The sequence below is a fragment of the Lissotriton vulgaris genome, chromosome 7 (genome assembly GCF_964263255.1).
Source record: "Lissotriton vulgaris chromosome 7, aLisVul1.2, whole genome shotgun sequence".
Taxonomy (NCBI): domain Eukaryota; kingdom Metazoa; phylum Chordata; class Amphibia; order Caudata; family Salamandridae; genus Lissotriton; species Lissotriton vulgaris.
In genome coordinates, this window is record NC_141695.1 from 1,036,585,096 (window position 1) to 1,036,606,791 (window position 21,696).

General features: G+C 39.8%; 1 protein-coding gene across 2 annotated transcripts in view; it reads right to left on the reverse strand.

The window, feature by feature from the left end:
• The window catches only part of GFPT2 (glutamine--fructose-6-phosphate transaminase 2), a 112,901-nt gene that overhangs the window by 21,964 nt on the left and 69,241 nt on the right, over window positions 1-21,696 (reverse strand). Inside the window, exons 8-14 of one of the 2 annotated variants that reach the window (XM_086931467.1) lie at window positions 21,115-21,194; window positions 17,351-17,437; window positions 16,865-16,985; window positions 14,332-14,495; window positions 11,825-11,920; window positions 10,427-10,524; window positions 5,987-6,107 (exon numbers count right to left, since the gene is read on the reverse strand). In XM_086931467.1, the coding sequence (XP_086787593.1) occupies window positions 5,987-6,107; window positions 10,427-10,524; window positions 11,825-11,920; window positions 14,332-14,495; window positions 16,865-16,985; window positions 17,351-17,437; window positions 21,115-21,194 (767 nt within the window). The remainder of the gene's footprint in view (window positions 1-5,986; window positions 6,108-10,426; window positions 10,525-11,824; window positions 11,921-14,331; window positions 14,496-16,864; window positions 16,986-17,350; window positions 17,438-21,114; window positions 21,195-21,696) is intronic. The other variant, XM_086931468.1, reaches the window with a different exon arrangement.

The following is a 21,696-nucleotide window of genomic DNA, read 5'->3' on the forward strand; positions in this document are numbered from 1 at the left end:
GTGAGAGGGTTGTGAGGGTGTGTGCGGGTTAGAGGGTTGTGAGGGGGTGTGAGTGTGAGGGGGTTATGATGGTGTGTGCGGTTGAGTGAGGGGGTGTGAGGGTGAGTGGGATAGGCGAGACCTAAAAATCTATCCAACAGCCGTACTGGATGAGTAAAGTGAAGTGCAAAAACCAATCAAATGTCAGAAGTGATCCTTCTGGTGTTAATATTCTTTATGAATTCCATAGTTCTTGAACATGCTGGAGAGCACCTTCAAAGCGCAAACAGCGTTTTTAACAGCTTAATCGTTGTGATTGGGTGGGTTTTTGGTGGTCAAAAGGACAGCATTCAGGCTGGTTTTCTCAACAATGGAAAATGCTGCATAACCAATGAGTCACCTCTAAATGCACAAAGGCATTAAAGGGCTTTACCTGCAGAGCGGTGTGAACTGCAGTGGTAGATCAGCTGCTGCAGGGGAGGGGGAGAGGTGGGCTGATCACCGTGGCCCCTGCGGCAATAGACGTGATCCGGGAGAGGCTGACCCCGGGCGGCCGATGATGAAGGGCACTCTACTTAACCCGGAAGTGGGGGTGGGAGGAGTGTAGATTTTGGTGTTAAGAGGGAGGGCTCCAAACGGGGAGAAATGTTAAAGGTCAATGTGATTAAAAAACATGTAGGTAGTTAAGCCGCACATACGGACCAAAATGTCATATTAAGCTGAAAATAAAGTGCAGCTAAAGTATTCACACTGAATAAGGTCCGTGACCTGGAGCCCACGCTCAGAATTGTTTTTCCTAACTTGAAGGCGGGTGCCGGGCTGAAACAAAGCGCAGCGCCCATGCACTTGAAACGAGTTTCATCACATAATCGTGTTGCCACATGGAAGAGAAATGTACGCATTCCACCGCTCAGTGTTTCAACAGATTTACAGAGAAGGCCGCGCAGAGAGGCACAGGTTAACGCAGCTCGACGCTCCCATTCAGCCTCTTAAAGTAACCTCACAAATGAGTCTGGATCGAGCATTAAAGAGCAACAAGCAGTGTTGTGGGAGTAGCATCGAGGGTGGTACAGGAAGATTACGTGCCGCTCTGTGAAAAGGGCGCCAACACTCAAGCCTGAAGCATACCTCAAAGAAACAAGTTAAACAAGTTTTTTTAAAAAGTACACCGGGGGGAGGAGAATCACCTAAACGTGCACTAACCCTCTATGAACTTCATGAGCCTGAATTCTGGCGTCATGATGTAACACAACGTCCCTGCCAAAAGACCCCCCATTCCGTTCCCCCCAAATGATTCTGCATTTGCTAATGTTTTGTGACATAAAACCGGGAGATTATTATTTTTTTCCCTGCCTTAATTGAAGGAAGCATTAAGTGGCTCTCGGCGCGCGTGCGCCGCGCTCGCGCACTCTGGAGCAGGTTTGGACGAGCTTGCAGGATTTATGCGAATGGGCCTGCGGGGAGAGGCAATTTGTATCCGAGACGGACAATTATACGTGGCCCATGAGTGCAGGAATGACTGCGCCAGGCGGCTAATGGGTAATAAGGCTGCGCCGGCAGCCATGAGTCGCACAGCGGTGTGACGGCGGCTCCAGAGAGCGCCGAGAAGGGGTGCTGCGAGGCACTGGCCGCAGCCAAAGAGAAGGCTTGCGGGGAACTTTAAAAGTGAGCGAGGGAGAGGGGCTGGGGTAGAGAGAAGCCAGAGGGTGAGGAGAAAACAGGAGAGGGATACAAAAAGAGTGTGTGGGGAGCTAATTCAATAGATTAGAGTACAGGTGCGTGGGTGTGGGAAGGAAGTGAGAAGGCAAAAGAGCATTAGAGATTTTAAGAGACTGCGAAAAGAAAGTGAGAGTGGGAGAGACGATGGGGGACAGAGAGGCAGTGCTGTAGTGAGGAGAGTGAGAGATGAGTAAGTATGAGAGAAAGTGATAATGAGAACAAAAATAGGTGGGAGGAGAATTAGTTGGGGTGAAGGGTTAGCAGTAAGGATGAACTGGGAGAGGAAGGAGGAAAATTGGAAGGGAAAATGAAAAGAGGGAGGAAAAGAGGAAAACAATGAAATGTGGAGATAAGCGGAAAGGATGAAGAGAGGGAAATAAAATGGACAGGTATGAAAATGAGTGAGGGAAAGAGAGTGACGACGAGAGAAGAATACGGGAACAGCGGAAGCCAGAGAGAAAGATGGAGAGAAAGACTGAAAACCTGAAATAGAGTGAGGGGGAAGAATCACAGAGAAGAGAGAGACGGACTGAGGCTGGAGAAGTGATTTAGAGAGGCACCGAGAGAGGAGCGCTGAAAAACAGGTCCAGGGCTCGAAAAGAGAGACATATATGGTCGAGGTGGGAAATGCAGAAATCAGAGACAAACGAGCCAAAGAGAGGGAGGAAGATAGCGAGACGATGAGAGAGAAAGCTGGCCAGTGAGAGAGGCGGTAAGAAAGAGAAAATCAGAGAGAGAGAACATAGTATGTAACTGGGTAATGTGGCCCGATATTGCCATGAGGGGGTTCTAGTAAAAACATGAACCACAAGGAGATGAGGCAGAGTGGTTTATAAATGTCACAGGAACCCTAAGATGGCAATGTAGGGCTATATTATGTACGCATGGTACCCATTGTGTATTTTAAATGGTATACATTAAGTTTGGGAAAGATAGTCTGAAAAAGCAGTTTTCTAAAAAGTGAAGTTGGCACTGGGATTTGATTGGAATTATATATAATGTTTAAGCTTCTTTTAACTCTCCTTTAATAAATTGGTAATTGAAAAATGGTGAGGGTCATTGGATTTAGAAGATTCTGTGACTGCTGTGTTTACCGCACAATTATGGACTTACACTGACATTGAGAGAGAAAGCTGGACAGTGAGAGAGGCTGCAAGAAAAAAAAAAGCAGACAGAGAGAGGAGAACAGAAAGGCACAGAGAAATTTTGAATCAGAGACAGAAAAAAGACGAAGAGAAAAGCATAAAAGGAGACACGGCCTGGCGGCCGTGAAACTGAAAGTACGGCCGGCCGGCCGTGAATAATTAGGGGGTGAGAAATGTACTGGGAGGGCTGCCTTTGATGTGGTAATGCGAGGCAGGCAGGCAGGCGGCTGGTGGCATTGTGCACTCGCTTTTTAGGGCTTGCGCAATGACCTAAAAAGCACATGCACTGCATGGAATCGCCAGTGGAATCGCCAGTGGTGTTTAAACTCTGGATAAGCCACAATAGAGCTTCGCCAGCTATGCGGCAGAAGCGCATCAGCAGGCGAGCCCTAAAGATAACAGCCAGCAGCGTAAGTTAACTGTAGTTGGTCCATGCTGCTTCCTCCAGAAACCAAAGAAAAAGGAAGTGATGTAACGGACCACAAGCCAACAGTGAGCAAGATAAGAACAGCGATGCCAGATTCCACCAATGGCAAGCACAAGACAAATGCAATGGGTGGAGTTTCAGTAGTAATTCTGATTACTTGATTCCTCGTAGATGCAACGAATGCGCTGCCCTCTACGAGACCTAAAGAAGCAGCTGCTCAACTGTAATAAGTCATTACAGTTGAGTTACGACATCACAATGCCAGCTGCTGAGCCAGCAGCAGGGGTGTAGCTAGGCCTTTGCTGCCGTAAGAGCAGGGGGGGTCCGAGTGCAGGCAAACGAATCCTGCATTTGGCGCCCCTTATGGCTGCAGGTAAGAGCTGGGGGAGGAGGCTGCCGCCGAAATAACTTGTGAAGCCACCCCCCTTGCTACGCCACTGGCCTGCAGTAAAGCAGAAATGCAGGCCATGAAATATATATGTTCTATTTTATTTGTTTTCAACTGAACAGTGATTAGCAGAAAGGAGATGTCAAAACAGAAAACATAGATTCTCTTTGCATGTTTCTACACGTTCTGAGCCACAGCATTTTTAAAAATCTAACTTAGAGTAAGGTGCTTCTAATATCTTTTTTTAAACAGTAGACAACATGTTTTTTGGTGTGTTTAATTTAGAGCTACCGATTCGGCTTTTGTTCTTCATGTCTGAAACCACACTCTTTCTTTCATAGAAAAGAGCATCTTCCTGAAAGAGCACTTTCTTATAGCATACACAAGGAGTTAAGTGGTTTGTTGGAATAATTGCGTGGCTATGGGTTACATACAAAAAAATACACTCTGCCATACAAAAAATGCTACATCAGAGTTCTGTACTAATATAAAGGAACTCTGCCTTCAGCTTTGTTGCTTTATATGGTCACAGAACTCCTCAGTGACTTGCAATATTCTTAAATCAGAAAGGGGTACCCAATCCTATATAGAAGCTTGAGCAAGCATGAGATTTCTATGGACTGCATATCGAGGTTCAAGAACAAAACCTGGTACCTTAGGTGATCCAGTGATTTTCAATATGTTTTTATCTGTTTTCCCATTGTATGCTCACCAGTCGGCTCTCATTAAATTTATATTAAAAGCATAAAACTAGCTCCTAATATCCATGTGTAGTTCAAATTGTTATATTGACTCCATAAGGCAGTGAGTAGTTCTGAGGCTGGTTTATTCTGACTATAAAACTCTTTATATAAGTGGATATATGAAAAGCCAATCAGCCAACTAACATCATCACAGCAACACTGGTATTAATTCAGGCATATACATTCATTGAGTTTTTTTACCCACCATGCCACATCAGAGAGGAACCAGCTATATGCAAATGAGTCTTGGTCCTGTTCCGAAAGGAGAAGTCCAGCTTGAACTGCCAGATTAGATCTCTGCTGTGGGCTGGATTTTTGCTGCCCAGGGCAGTTTCCCGTGGATGAGAGGAATTTAAGAAATCTGAAGGAGATGAAAAAACTGCCCTGATACTCCTACCACTCACCAGCTGGTCTATGCATGTTCTGCTCACTATTGGGGTTGTGGTTTGGGAATCAAGAGCAACCTTTGCTCGTATATGCTCTCGCCTGCTTGAAAACCAATGAAGCATCAGTACAATAACATCTCCTCTGTGTGAAGTGTGGGGCCTTGGCCCAGTGTCACAGGACTACAGCTGGTCTCTAATGAGGAGGCCCAAGTAGGCTGAACCTGTTCTGTAGTTGGTTGTGTTCCAATTCAAAGGGGACCAAGCCTGGCAGCTCAAGCTTCCATGGGAGCACGACCAAGGCTGATTTCATTTGACTTGTGGGCCAAATAAATGATGGACTTGATTGGAGCCCAGAGTAATTACCAGTGTCCGAGATTAATCCAAGCTATCCAAGCATCACTTTTTTTGTTCATTTCATCTAATAGGGGAAGATTGTCCTCCGCAATAGGGTCGCTATTCTGGAATTTTCTATTCATACATTGCAAATATTTCTAAAACTATTGAAGGGCAAGCAATAACCTAACAACATCAATAATCTGTGTGCCCCTTTTCTCTGTTAATCGAGTCATAATGCATTTAGGAGTGTGTAAGAAATGTTGAAAAAGACTAGTATCAAATCTCTATTAAAGTGCAAGGTAACCCGTGATAAAGTGTATATGTTAGGTACAAATATTTGACAGTACTTACAGACCATTACTTTAAATGGAGCAAAGAGTTTTGAAATATTTTAGTCATGTTTTATATATGAATATTCAAAATGTAGTCACATTTTACTTGTCAAGTATTAACTAAATATATATGTTACACGTAGTGTTTCGCAGACGGCAAAAATAGTGTAAGTACACTGGGAATACTGAGAAGTACACTGTCTTACTTTTCTGCACATCCTGCAAAAGACCCTACCGGGTCTTAAGCAACATCGGTAATTTTGCCCCCATTCAATGTGCTAGGTTTTTCAACATTATTTTGTATTTTGTCTTCAAGAATGTTTTATTTGACTCCATTAACACATTTTTCAACAGAAGTGAGTAGGCCTTATAAATGTTACTGATGGAGCTCAACCCTCTTTTACAAGGATGTTGGCTTACTACATATGTAGGCAAATAGTTGGTTAATATTTATTTTGGCTGTTTCTTCTTTCATAGGCATTAGCTTGACATTCACACTGCAGGAAAATCAAGAAAGGCAAATTTACTCACCTGACTGACTTATAAAAAAACAGACGTCATCTCTGAAGACAGGGGTGTTTCTGTCCATGAAATCACTGGCAAGTTCTACCATCACAGGTAGCTCAGTCAGCTCTTCCAGCACTTGCCGGGTCTAGAATTGAAATAAGTAGCTGATTTACATGCATAGGGTGGACATTATTACAATACATTTTTCATTATGTGTGATTTTCAACTAGCAGATATAATTTCGTTCTCATTACTTCCTCATTATGTTACAATTGCCAGAAAGGTGGTAAAGTCTACTGCTCGTTCTTCTCATGTGACATGCATATCTGAGACAAATGAAGCAACTGTGAAACCTATAGCAGCACGTTTGCTGATTTGGGGCCATATCATGAACAGACACGTTTGCGCACAGCAGAGCTTTGCACTTGCAGGCCTGGGTGTAGTTTGCGGAGTTTTGCTATGCAGAACGCGACAAAGAGCCAAAAAAACTCAGCAAAGTTCCACAATTGGCAGAGAGCTGTGCAAACTGCTGTTCGCGCTGGTTTTCTGCCACTCGGGTAGAAATTCTACCTAACCTGCATCTTGCGCTCGCAAACTTACTGCTCGCGAGCACAAGCAGGGAAAAAACTCCGCTGCACTACGTGGGGTGGAATTTTCTGAACTCTGCACGCTCCACGCAGCGCAGAGTTCAGAAAATTCTGCAAACTCCGCCAACGGAGTTGCGTTCACTGCCCAGGCCTAGTTCTAAGACATTGCTCTGAAACAAGGAGCAGTGGTGCCTTTCCGGATTCCTTCACTGACCTTGCAATATTTGCTTCACTGCCTTCAGTGGCCTCTTACTAGTAGTATTTTACAGAGCTCCAGTTCATTTTATATATTGGTTTGGCCAACAATCTTAGACCTTTTCTTCCTTAAACAGAAGTTCTTTGAATGTCAATATTTGATGTGATTTACCCAATTCCTCATTATTGGACGTCTACTTCAGCACTTTCTATAGAACGTGACTAAGGCATTCAAAACTAATGGAAAAGAAAACTAACCTAAATTGTAGTCAGTAAAGAATATTTTGCAAATAGGCATTCAAACTTCTTTGCTCATATTCTTAGACACTCAAATGATTCCAGAGATGAAAATTGCGAAAACAAAAAAAGTAGACGAAAAACCATGTTTTGGTTACTATTTGCTCCTTTGGCAATAAAGTGGTGGGACAATACTCTGAGTAGACAGAAATCTCTAGAGACAAGGCTGTTCACCTGTCTTTGTGTGAAATAAGCCTTTATGATTGCCCACTCATAAGTCTACTTAAGTGAGTCCCCTTTCTATAGGGCCTTCGTGCTCCCACCCTCTAGTAATTTCTCCTATGGGGTGAGTGACACAGCAGGCGGGTGCTGTCAGCCTCATTAATGTGGATTGAGCCCTGAAGTAAAATTAAGTAGGCATAGAATGGATGACCAAAAACAAAACTGCTGAATAAATACAGTACATCACATTTCTGCATAGTGCCTTTAACTCAATTCTAATGAAGGTCCAAATTTAAGGGCCATAAACTAAATCTCCCCTCAAAAAAAGATCAACATTGAAAACATGGAATTAGGCATGGAAGAGCTGTAACCTGAGAACTTGACTTGGATCAATAAACAAACAACAGAACTTAATGTATTTATATATGTGACTGACTTACAAGATGAAAACCTAGTAACAGAGTCACAAATGGAACTTTTACAGTGGCTAGGACAGAAAGAGGAAGGACAAAAAAAGGACAGGTAGAATGCTTAAATTTGTATCATCTGCTTATGGTTATTCTAGACTAAATTAGTTCCCAAATTATTTGCTTTCAGTGTCAGTCCAGATACGGACCAATGTTTTTTCAAATCACCCTGGCTTCAAAAGGACCAGCCCAAAAACCTTTCAAATAGGGAGGAAGGGCATGGGAGTACTAGAGTACAGCAGTGTTTTATGGGATTGCAACACAGATGGCAAGGGTGCTTGTGTGACAAATATATTGAGGGCAGAGGAGACAAGTAGAGCTATAGAGCTCTGAATTGTTGTAGGGCCTTAGCGGAATCTTTAGGCTAGACATTAGATTGAACCCTAGGAACTGAGAGTAAATCAATATGTCACACAGGTGCATAGTCATCAGTAGGAACATCTCACAAGCTGTATATTTTGCACTAAGGATAGATGGCTCTTTTCTCACACATGGACATCACGTAGGATATTTGTGAAGAAGCTCAGAGCATAGTAAAGTAATTTTTCGATTGGTACGCTCCAGAGTTTTATCTGAGTTCATTCAAGGACATCCATTTTGACAAGGTATTTAACCACAAAAGGGTCAATGGTTACATTACACTAAACGGTATCCTCTCATTTGCTGATCGTCTTCTCTTCCCACTCCAAACGTGAGGTGTAACATACTCTCAGCTTTTTATTTAACGGCTCAGTCGAAGAAATACATCAGAACATGATACAGTGTTCTTACAATATTTTACGTTGTGTAATCTTCATTAAACCATCACTGCTTTATACCCCACACATTTGTGTCTAAAGTGCCCTGGAGGGTATTTAACCAGCCCAATTATATATTTGCTTAAGAAGTATTAGACATTGACTACATAACACATGTGCAAGGTATTATCTTTGCAAAAGGAGCAGTGGGTAACAAGATGAGAAGGGTCTTGTTACTAAGTCAAGTTTAGGTTCAACAAATAGGTTACATTAGTAACCCAGCCCACAGGTTACTTAACTTCATGGGTTACAGCAACGGGTATTGAAATGTGTCAAATTAAATGTTATCCCTATACTATCCTATAAGGAATCTCTAACCAGAAGAACTTGTTTCATTAAAAGAGACTGCAAAATCCAAGTCTAGCCTAAAGAAAGACTGGATTAGAGCAAGCAACAGTGAATGGGAATTCAGTTTCTTAGAGCGTATGACCTATATCAGAAAGATAAATAGGACCCTAGATACAATAGGGCTGCTAATCCACTTTCAGATATACAATTCAATGTGACCCTAAGGTGGAATTTCAAATCATGCACAAACTGCCCTGATGCAAGTGTTTTACTTACAACAAATCAGGATGGCAAATAGTTCACATTTCCATTTTCCACAACTTAGAACTAGATATAGCATGGATAATCACCCTGTTAAACCTCACTCAGAAGCCTTGAACTCAGAACCAGGTGCAAATTGTTCATCAGCTAATTGCTTCACCTTTGCATATAATAATTAGAGAGTTCCTAGTTTGTATTTTGGGAATAGATTTAATTGGGTGCAATCTGATATTTCAACATCTAATCACTGTTTGCCACCATCCCTAAATAGACCCAATGATGCTGTGATATTGAAATGGGACCGAAAGGATGAGGAGACACCGTAGAAGGAAGAATAGGTGGTTCTAACTCAAGCAATGCCAGGCCCAGCATCACCACTGATTTGCCTCCAGGATGTTAAAACATAGATTTTAAAACCTGAGCTTTGTTTGCACATAGGACTGAGGTCAGAGAAGCTTCCCGCATGGTTCATGGAGGCTATGTTACCCACAACATCTTAAGGTACCTTTGTGTAACCCCACAAGACATGTGTTCATATTGGCGAAGTGAAAAAGGGAAACAAGTGGATAGATGCTCGTACATTGATCATAAAGTGTCAAACCAAGCAAAAATCTGAAAAAAATAAAAGAATCCTCTTCTTTGCTTATACTTAATTTGCAGTCTATTAACCCCTCCTATTTTTACCTTTAATTTATGTTTCTGTCACTCTCTCTCTTCATTTTAGTTGTCCCACCAGCGCAGAACAGCTCAAGGAATCATATTGAAGTCTATATGCCCGAATATCAAGATCAGAAATATCAAACTACAAAAATATTGACTAAAGAATATAAACTTCCACTTTGTCATCAACATAAGTATATATACGTAAATATTAATTTACTATTCTCAATGCTACATTTACATACCTTGAAGTGAAGTATATCATCAAGGTATGGCTGAGTTAAAAATAGTTTAATCTGTACTTCCCTTCATATACTTATCTTGTTAATATAGTGGTAGTCGATATTCAGCAGTCAATATTTTTGTAGGTTGATGAGACAAACTTGATAATGTGGTAGTACATAATGGTAACACTTTGTAAGTAATTATTACTAATATTTAGCATGGGATTTGATTATCCATCAAAATATTAGTAAATGTTTGAAAAATATTTAAAGGATCCATCCAAGGTAGAGAAAAACGATTTCTTTGTCCAAACCTAAATCCGTAAAAAACACCTGCAATAGGCATTGTAATATGTTGCATTGTTTGATGACATTTGTTTGAGTTTTGCGATCCACTGTGATATCATTCACCAGATGGCTATATTAAACAATAGTCAATTTTCAGAAATAGGTCTTAATCTGGGGGTGCTAGCAGGTGCAAGCACATATAAAACTTTCATTAGAAATATCTATGTATTGAACTTACAGCAATGGCAGCGTGATAACTTGTTCCACAGCCAATCATTATAAGTCTTCTGCATCTTTTGAATTCCTTCATGTGATCCTTCAGTCCACCGACGAAAACTACAACATAAAGAACCGATATACCGTCATATAATTAATTGATAAACAACTTTATAATGGGTTTAGCTAATGATAGTTTTGAATAATCTAAAATGATACCTCAGATTTATTATGAGAATGGTAAACTGCTTATTTACTTCAGTCTGTACAGATTTACTAATGCAAGAATAAGGGAAAATTGAGCAACATCGTTTTTTGAAAAAATTGCATTTTTGTTCTGCGACTTCAATCTGGTTGCACACATAAAAAAAATATAGGTCCAATTCACAAAGCTATTTTCACTTGTAAGCTGAAGAAAAAGAATGAAATGTTGTGATATATGAATCCAAATTCATGTTTTCTATTCAGAAAATGTGAATTTGAACTTGTTATTAAAATTGCTGACATACATTACTACACCACTTTGGTGTACTATTATGTGTAGATACATTTACTCCTATGAAGGGATAGTGATATTTCAAGAGTGGGGATTCCCAGGAAGGTTTGCACACTCCTGTCAACTTTTGAGTTAGTGGATATTCTGAATTATTTCCTCGGATCACATCCACCTTGTAAATGGTTGAAGATGTACTCCTGGCAAGGGGAAAGGTATATCACTTCCAGTGTTGAAATGGTTAGGGAACATGCCCTACATTGATAGAGTGTTGGTAAGAGGTTTCCATAGTGAAAATAACGTCCCCGTGGAGAACAAAGAACAAACAAGTTAGCTGGTGCATTTGTACTTTACATTCTACTATATACATGTGGTATATTCACACATACATATTTGCTCATAATAAAATGTAACTCACAAAAGAATTCCAAAAGTACCCCTGTGAAAAATGTTAAAGTTGCTATTTCCTAGGGTTACTCCTAGAAACCTTTGTGAATTCCAAAAAAGTAAAAATATACAATAAATACAAATACAAATTATCACAGTCTTTATATATATGACTTCATAATTCACATCTGCAAATAAGAGGTATTCATACTTCCCCCTATTTAAAAATGTCAAATGTTTTGAGACTCCATATAGGTTTTAAACATTTTGATTGGTTGTGGAAAGTTATACATAACTTTATTCCCAACTCAAACTTTATTTTTAAATTCCAAATGTGAATATGTGTATGTATTTGGCTTATATAGCACATGCCTAGCTACAAAGCAATTGCCCACTGAACGTGATTTCGAATTTACATCAAGTAGTGTAGAACAAGGAGAGAGGTAAGAGGAGGAAAGTGAAGAGGGACAATCACCCAAAGCAATGAAATATTTCACAGTTTGTTCATGCACATTAGTAAAAGACAAAAGGAAACAGTACCTGTGTTGTTTTCAAAATTCACTCTTCCTCTCATAGTATTGTACACGGATTCTGGTTGTTCAAAGATTTCTTTCTGCATAAAAGCACTGAAGTTTCCTATTAAGTATGTATATGTCAGTTATTTATTGCTTCAGTGTTTCTGCATATTATTTATATTACAGACTTCAAACTTGACAATAGGTAACCACACTAAAGTTATTCAGCCTTTTACATCGATACCATCAAATGTAGACACATTTAAATGAACATAAACAAAACAATGTGTCTAATATCAGTCTACTATTCAGTCAAGTGCTGGTGCCTGGAAGTGGTTAAGTGCTTAGAAGCGGGGTAGATTTGTTAGTTTACCTGGAACAATATAGCTGCACCAAGATTCAGGACAAATAAGAGTTAACAGTATTTTGTAAGAAGCTGTGTTCACGATATAAGAAAAAGATATAATATTAGATGTGAAATCATAGCAGGTTGAACTTAGATAAGATGTTCTAACTATCAGTTAGTTTGAAGCCGAGAGGATGATTGATATTTTTATAAACAGAGCTGCCCCGTTTAATTAGTGCTGAAGTGTTCTAGAATACATGCTGGGAGATAGGGAGCTTCATAGATACCACATACAATGTACGATTGGTATGCATCGGGGGGGGGGGGGGGGACATGTTTTCCCAGCCATTCTGCCGTTCAAAAAGTGGAGAGAAGGTTGAGGCAAGACTGATTTTATGGTGATCAAACCACCTGCCTTGGGGAAAGTACAGCTGGATTCTAGACATTCTCAAAGGAATGAATTGCAGCTTTTTGGCCATTTAAGACTGTGTTTTAGAAAGTTTACTAAAGATTCGCATAAGGGAGTGCGTCAAAGCACAATGCAATTCTAAGCTCCTCTTCTATAGTGCAGTAAAACAACCTCTTCAAGAAGTAGATCACCCACACTGAATGCAAAGGAAAGTCATTGGTTACTTCCTTGCTATATTCATTCTATATTTTCTGTAGAATATATAGTCTATATTTTCTTGCTTTTTGCCAGAGTATCAAATTTTGCGCCTTAATCCAAGAACTCTGTGCTGGGCAGACAGGACACTAACCAATAATTTTTGGGATTTCGCAGAACTCACTTATGGCTACACTGGAACATGACCTGTGCACAATAGGAAGGTAGCACCAGAACAATATTTTTCGAGCATGGTGCATGCCTTTTTCATTTGTTGATGCAATCAAATGGTTCGAACACAGACGGTGCAGAAAAAGAGTGAGGTGTGTGCATTCAAATGACAATGCAAACATATCAACTGAGGCCAGAAGGCTGCTGTTGTTCTTTACCAAATAATGATTTCAACATATACATATTGCACATTTGATATATATATATATATATATATATATATATATATATATATATATATATATATCACGCTATTTTCTAAAATGATCGTAGAAAATTGGCACAATGTCAAAAATTGCCATCAGAATGTGTAAAGCACCAAAGAAGAAATTTAAATATAGAAATAGTTTTTATAGCAAATACAATAATAAAACTATTGTGGAAAAAGAATTCACAATTCACAGTCGCAGTCGCAGTCACAGTGCTCCTATTTGAAATGACCTACACACTAACATGCTCTGTTACATAAACATCATTTTTCAATAGTGCGGCAATACTAATTAGCTTGTATAATTATGCACCCTGGGTAATACAGTCTAAAGAGTAAATACAAGGACTGTATCACACTGTGCAGAATTAGGGTTAGCTCGAATCGCCGAGATATATGTTACCCAGCCTTGGAACACACCATCTTCCTCTCATAGCTGAATTATCAATTTCTGATTTGGGGCCGATTCCGGCTACCACTGGGGCACGGGTGTTGGAAGCCCAGTCTAACCAGCACAAACGGCAGTGTGCACTTGTACTTCAATCATGTGCTGAAATTGTCATAAAGTGGCATTTTGGGGTTCTGCATAAGAAATACCTGGGTAAATACATAGCTAAATCAATAGCTATACCAGTGTGTCCAACAATAATTACTCGTCGTTCATTGATAAGACCTGACAGAAGGACAATCTGATATTGGCAGTAGCCCAGAGAGAACTGGAGGCTAGATGCATAGGCAGGATTAAAAAGCGTTTGACATGTGGGGTTGGAGGTGTAAAATGTTTTTGTCATAAAGAAGCTGTGACATCTGTTTGTTTTATTCAGGTGAATGTTGTATGCATGTTGTGTGTCATATTAGTGTGGTTAGCTTTTATGCTATTTCAGTTCATTCATTTTGCATGCTTTCTGGAGTATGATTTTGTGTTCTGCAGAGTTTTATAACATTTTCTGCAGATCAGGAGCATTTGATGCTACTGCTCCACTCAAGATTACAGTGCTGGGACATTTAAGTGCAGTGCTTAGAAGATTATGCCATACATTATTCCTTTTAGGAGCATTACGTGTGCACTTCCTCCCCATGAAAATACTATGTAGAAATGCTTATCACAATTCAGTAATCATCTCTGAGGACTGCAGAGCCCACCTTTCATGATTTGCTGTAACTCCATCTGCAGGGTCTGGATGACACGTGAGGGGTCATCCCCAGCTGAACGTTTGATTCGGTGGATGCAAAGCTTTCCCTCGGCTACAGATGCAATGTCATCCTCCTCGACGAAAATCACCCTGTTGGTGTGTTCAATAATGGCACTAGGGGAAACAATTACAGACACATGCATAGTTTGCTTCGATATCATGTAAAACATTGTATGTGGGGAGACACTGTTCATTTCTGCAACACTATATTAACATAACATCTTTAAAGAATAGTTTCAATAAAAGGATGAACGAAATTATCATCCTATTTAATAATCACTTGCCAGTCAATGTTAAAAGATTCTCAGTTCTAAGTAAGCTAATATAGAGAACCACATAGTGCCTACTGTATGTATTTATTTTCTTCACTTTTCTCTAATGAATTATATTGACAACCCAACACATATACCAAATTGTGAATGAAATCTAATACCGCATACACAAAATTACCATCCTGCAATACAGGTTCAAGGTTCAAATACAATAGTACTGATGTAACTTCATTTGGCCTCGAGAAACTACATACCACTGGATTTATCAAGTGTACTATGCTGTGTACAGATTCCAAAAATAGATTTCCTAAATACAGTGATGGTTTTCTTAATTGTAGAAATAGATTGTGATTAGGGGTCCCAGTTGCATGGTACTTTTTCTTTGGTTATATACCTCTATATTATTCTAGACATTTTCCTTATTTTTATGTTACAGCTAGTATATTTCCACTTTTATTTGAAAAATTCACGTTCACAATTCAATGGATGGAGGGTTTTAGAGCAATAGGCAGCTATATACCATAAAGCATTACACTCAAATGAAAGCATTAGCATTGCAGAATTATCACATGTGCACATCTTCACTTATCTAACCTTCATTAAGAAGCCTCACCCTGTTTTTAACTTACTGTATAGTCAACATACAAAGCCATCAGCTTGGTAATTAATCAGTCATGCGAGGCGCCTAAATGAAAATGCACTTTCTCAATTTTTCTCTTTTGCAAAATAGATACATGCATAGAAACAGATTTTATTCTGTCTGCATTCATATGTAAACTTCTGTATAAATAAAAAGTGAAAGCTTTATTTATATTTTCTTGTTTTTTTAACAGCCAGCCCAAGTAAATTTGTTATCTTATACAATGACAACTATCCCAATGAATCACACAAAAGAATTCAGGGCTGATTCAGAAAGGTAACTTACACTTTGGAAGAATTTACACTATGAGTATATTTACTACTTCTTGGCCATTCCCAAAATCCAAGTGCAAATTTACCCCAAAAGTGTAGCATTCATGCCTTCGCTAACTGAACTTTATATGAAAAACAACGCCCAGAGGTATGTGCATAAGACTGAGCGTCTTGAACCGCAATTATAGACGCTCGGTATTATGCACATTCATGTCTAACTAACTACGCATAGGATGATTTACTCTGGCCTATTGACATTGATGGCAAGTTGGAATCCTGACTTATTAGCAGTCATTTTCCTAGACATTTCAGCCAGGTATACTTGATAGTGGACATTGGCCTCTTTATTCTACTAATCAGTCAGACGACGATTGTCCTGAGGAGACCACATAACTCAACAGGGGTTGAAACGTTGAAATGTGCTTCACTTGGTTGTTCTAATTGTTAAATGTTTCACATGTTGTGAAGTGATATACACATGTGATAGTGGTGTAACTTATATCACCAATGAACTTTTCTGATTTTCCTTTGGGTCTCATGTATATATATTATAATTTTTTGTTTTTCACATTTTAACACTGCGTCGCGTACGCTTATGATATTCACTAGAATATTATCTGCATAAAAAATTGTTTTGAAAAAATAATAATCCACCACAAACTACAGAAACATTTGTCAGCAAATATTGGATAGAGCATTACACTCATATGGAAGTCGATCCTAGTGTGTAGATACCACTTGATTTATTGAATGAAAAATTCATTTGTAGCTTCCCCAAACGTATGGTAGAGGGTAGCTCCTCCTTTTCAAAAGAGTCCACAGGTGTTGTTTTTCATATAAATATTATTGACCCAGGTCGACGTGGGCAGATAAAGGGTTGTCCTTGTGATAAAATACACTTCACTAACTGAAGGGCTTGGGAGTCATTTACGTTTTTGAGTAAGTTCCCTACTTTTTGGCTGTTCACCAAATCTGAGTGTAAGTTACACCTTGAACTAAATTTACACTTGAATTTTGTGAATAGCCAAAAATAAGCCAAAAATAAGTAAACTTAATCAAAAGTGCAAATTACATAAGAGTCAATAGATCCCAGGCACTTTAATTTGGTGGAGACGTGAGTTACACTTTTTGAGTAAATTTAAACTCAGGTTTTGTGAATAGCCAAAGAAGTATTAAACTATTCAAAAGTGTAAGTTAACTTTGTGAAGCTGGCCCCATATATTTTAACACATTTCATTTTATTACACATTTGTTTACATTTGAAACACAATTTTTAGAATATATTTTTTCATCAAATACCTTGCATCGGAAGCAAAAAAATATTCCACACTTTTTTCATTTCCAACCGGGTAAAGGCAGGTGGAGCTGTCACGTCTGTTTTGTATGGATTTGCAGTTATTCCGGATATCAATATTATTGCCTGTTGGGCAAAGGAAAAAGTGCTAGTTCAGCAGATATCCTTCATAATGGTCTATTTCATTCCCAGGCTGCAGAAATGTCTTGCAAATACACATGCTACAGTAATGCCCCACAAAAGGAATTTATGATTTTGGGCAGAAAAGATACCTGTACTGTCATTACAGGTTGGATTTAGCTATATTCAGCTGTACATAATAATATAATTAGTTTTGATTGATTTGCATATAGAAATTAGGTAAGGGAAAAGAAAAAAGGACATCAATGAAACTCCCACCACAAAAATCGAGCTCAGATTCAAAATTGCGCTCTAAACAACCAAAGCCAAAACAACAGGCCCAGATAAGAATGTATAGAGCAATACTCCACCTATGATAACATGTTCCAATTGTTGCAAAGCGGTAGATTTTGTGGAAAGGCTACACTGTGTGTCCAAAGTGTATGAGCTCTGGGATACTGGATAAAATAAATGTTGAAAAAGAAGTCAAGACAAGGCTAATTTGACAATCAAATATGATGCATAAGTAATAATGCAATGCTTAGATATGACAAATGCATGCAGTGGTAGCTCGGGTCTGCATTTGAATCACACAGAACATGCATGCCAATCCAATATCTTTGATTGTGCATGTGAGATGCATTGTAAGCATTTCTTGGCATTGTCTCAGAAGCCATTGACAAGAGCAACGACAAAGGTTTGTTGCTCACTGGTATATTTTAGACAATCAATAAGACTGATTGTCATGAAGGTTCTTTTTTGACCATAGTAGTACCTACCTTTTTCTTCAGATGGGATGATGCCCTACCTTACTGGTGCCGATAGACCTTCTATAAACAAGTAACGTTTTCACACTGATGTTGCAGAGAACATTTATCCTGTCATCAATGCGTTGCTATGCCTTTAAGAAGACACTTAAGTAAGGGTGGGTGGAAGTCATGGAGTTAAATAAAAACTCTGCGAGATTCCGTGGAGTTTTGCCAAGAGGCAGATAATGTGGATGTTGCGATGCAAAGTAGTGCTGGTAGTGAACGCAGTGAAAGCAGCGCTGAAAAATAAGTGTGAACAGCACCTTGTGGTGTGTAAGGGCCAGCGGCTATTCGAGTTGATTTTACTGCAGTTCAAGTAGAAATCTACTAGAGAAGAAGCTCTCTGATCGCTCGTGACCTTTCACATTAGAAAATCAAGCTAGGGGATACCAAATCTCACTTGTGCCCACCCCCTCACATTTTTGGATGTTCTGGCAGGAAAATAATTCTATCACACGGTGATTTGTGAAATTTGGCCAGAACTCCCCTGCACAAGAATAACGTGGAATCACCAAATTCCACCAATCCGCGAATGGAATGAAACATTCTACCCACCACTACTCTTAAAACACACCCCTTCTACTATAACTCTCACGAATAGTTGCGAATGGAAGTCCTAGCACCAAGTGGTAACAAAAATGGTTTCCATGTGGAATACATGCTTATATATTTTTCTTCATTATCATTCATTCAAGGAATAAGACTGTTGAACATTCCACATGCACCAGCCCTGGAAGCACAACGGTCGATAATGGCCTCCTCATGGAACTTGGTAGAGCTTGTAAACATTTCTGTAATGGAGTTTGCCCTCTATAATGTGTAATCAAATGGTCCTGAACAAAAGTCTGGATTATGTGTCTTTTGTGGCATTTGTGTGGAAAGTTTGCGCATTTGTCAGAAACTGACTTCCTAGATATTGGTAAAGAAAACTATTTAGGATTCCAAATAGGTGATTTTGTTACTACAGGAGCAGGGAAACAAGAATCAGCCTGATGACATATAAATCAAATGAGAATGTGCTCATTCATACCTGGGGCTGTAAGACAAATAATGCAATGGGGCACAGTGGGTGTCCACTTCTTGCAGACTTTGGGCATTTGGTATTATAGACAGTCTCACAGATGCTTGTGTGGCACTTTCTATAATATGAGTCATGCCTGCACACACTTGGCACAAGTGAAAACACTAGTGGACATCCCTCATTTGCATGGGGTGTGGCACAATGCAACTAAGGGAACACCATCTATCGGGAGGAAAACTGATTGTATACCACATAGAGTTGGCACACAATTAGTGCACCCACTGAGGGTACCCCTTAATAGGGGGACCAAGGGGTTCCAGAGGATCCCAGGCACCCCCTGCAGACAGTGTATTCACTCACTGATCCCACCTGCAGGGGGATTTCTGCCTCTTTGAACTGCAGGCTGGGATGTGGCCGGAAGTGAAAGGTGGACTGCCGCTTCAAAGGGTCAGTCAGCATTTGTGTAGTTCTCTTTTCTCAGGCAGGCATGTGTTCATGCCTGCACTGGGAACAGCACATGTGCTGTAATAATGGTACACTATCACTCTGTGCACAACGTGTCCACTTAAGGGTCAGCACAGAGTGGGACAGTGTACACTGTCTGTAATGTGCCCCCGGTATGCTCCAATATATATCATGAGAGATGCCCATCAACTGCCATGGAGTGCAGCAAAACTAACATACTCACATCCTTTGTTGTCAGACTTTTACTGAACTAACTGAGCCATTACTTATCTACATAGTAAACCCTGGGATTATATTTTACTCGAAAATGGACTTAATGGACAGACCAATCAAAATGCTCACAGTGAAGGTTTGAACTGGGAATAAAAGCCTACTTTTCACATATCTTAAGCTTGGGACTTGATAATATTTCACTAGCCCTTTTCTCACAGCTTTTTTCTGCTGCTGCTTACCTCTTCGCATGGTACTCGTGACGCCACAAAAAGGGACTTTTCAAGAACATTGGAGAAAAGCGCAGAGTTTATACAAGTTATTTTCAACTAAACGATCAAAATGAGTTTTCTAAACCAGTGCTGTTCCCACGGAACATGTAGGGATAGCATTAATGTAAGTTTTCGAGGGCATAAACATTATGATAATTGCCCTTCAGGTCCATCAAAAGCCCTTGGCACAGGAACATGGTTTAAGTGGGAGGGAAAGAGTTGACAGATAGAGTATGCCAGGACGTTCCTCAATGCAAAGTTAGTCCCATCCTTCCAGACTGCTGTAAAGCCTCTCCCCCTTTTCAGTCCCAGTGAGGCATGAATATGATTTTGCAAGTCTGGCTTTTCTGAAGGCTCATATTGCCCATCTCTGCAAATATTGTGATTTGGAAAGTGACAGGTTTGATTTTGCACTTTCAGTGTCATATCATGGCCCATACACGCTGCTTTCTGAAAGAGGGTTGCCATTGGGGTCCTCAAATACACGTTTCTAAGGTACTTTGATAGAGCAATATCAGGACCAGAAATGTATATTACAACAAGAAGCTAAGGCGTCGAGTCGGGTGCAATTAACAAATCAGCACAGGGTGTAAGATGCTACAAGGGACAATGGGAAAAGAGCAGCTGCATTGGAAACCCCTAGATTGCAGGATCACAGGGAAATTACAACATGGGAATGAGAATGAGTGGTGATGATGTCACCAAGCCCCTCCCTCTCCACCCTACAGCCCACGCCCTGGAAAAGGGGAGCCACGTATCTGCGTTATCTAGAGGGAAACAGACCTCAGGTTGAATCTGACAACTAGAGAATGTTATTCAAGTAAAGAAACTCGAGGAATCTCCAGGGCATTAGTTTCATCAGCGTTTGGGAAGTCAAACATGAGGTAACCGGCCGTGCTTCCAGGGCCTGCGGTTTGGCAGGACCTGCTTCGGGAGTAAACACTATTTCACAACTGAACGAGAGAAAATAAGCAAGATGTATTTCCGATAATACGTCTGGAAGAGCTTTTTCGGGAGGTTCCTTTCCATTATGGAATACTTGAATACTTTCAAATAAAATAAACATTAAAACATAACCGGAGGAAAGTTCAATGCCGCTTGCCCATTGTTAGGCAATCTCAGAACTCCCCAACAAAAGCAGCAACCCAGTAAAGCGTCAGCTACAGTTCTGCTTCTAAATCATGCAGGTTCCTAAAAAACTGAATCTACATTATATTTACAGTCGACAGTCGACGTGGGAGTAGTCATAATAATAACAGAATATCCTTCTATTCAGATTTGCTTTTTAAGAAACAGTGAGCATCAAAGATCTGAACTTGAATCTAAATCATTCACAAACATCAAGAAGCACAACTTACATGTCCTGTACAGTATGGGAACATGTTCAGTGGAGAGCTTGTATTTACTGCGGATTCCAATCAGCAGAGGGCTCCCTCTCCTATTAAAACAAACACATTTGAAATCATATATCATTTTTTCAAGTAAATTTAAAGAGACTAAATGACTTATTCAGAAATATTTAGTGACATTTTGAAATCCTTTATTGTAGATTTACATTGAGGATTTCAGTTGATTCCCAACTTTCTGGGGGATATACAAAATGCTTAGCAGTACACTTGTACATCTTCGCAAATACTACGTTATCATAAGTACTCCCTCAAATGTATACCTGGAAAATATCGCCAGGGTAACCCTCTGAAGGAGGAAGTGTATAGTACAGATACATTAACACATTTAACTTTTTTTGGCACCAAGGAAATCTGTTTGGAGTGAATGTTTTTGTAGTTATGAATATCCACCAGTATATTTGTCCACTTGCACATGCATGTTCAACATAGGTGAGCAAATAACTTTGAGAATCAAGCAAGGAGAGAAGAAAGCAATAAATCATCATTGATCATATTTACCTCAGAAACCATCGTTTTAAAATAGCTTGAAGT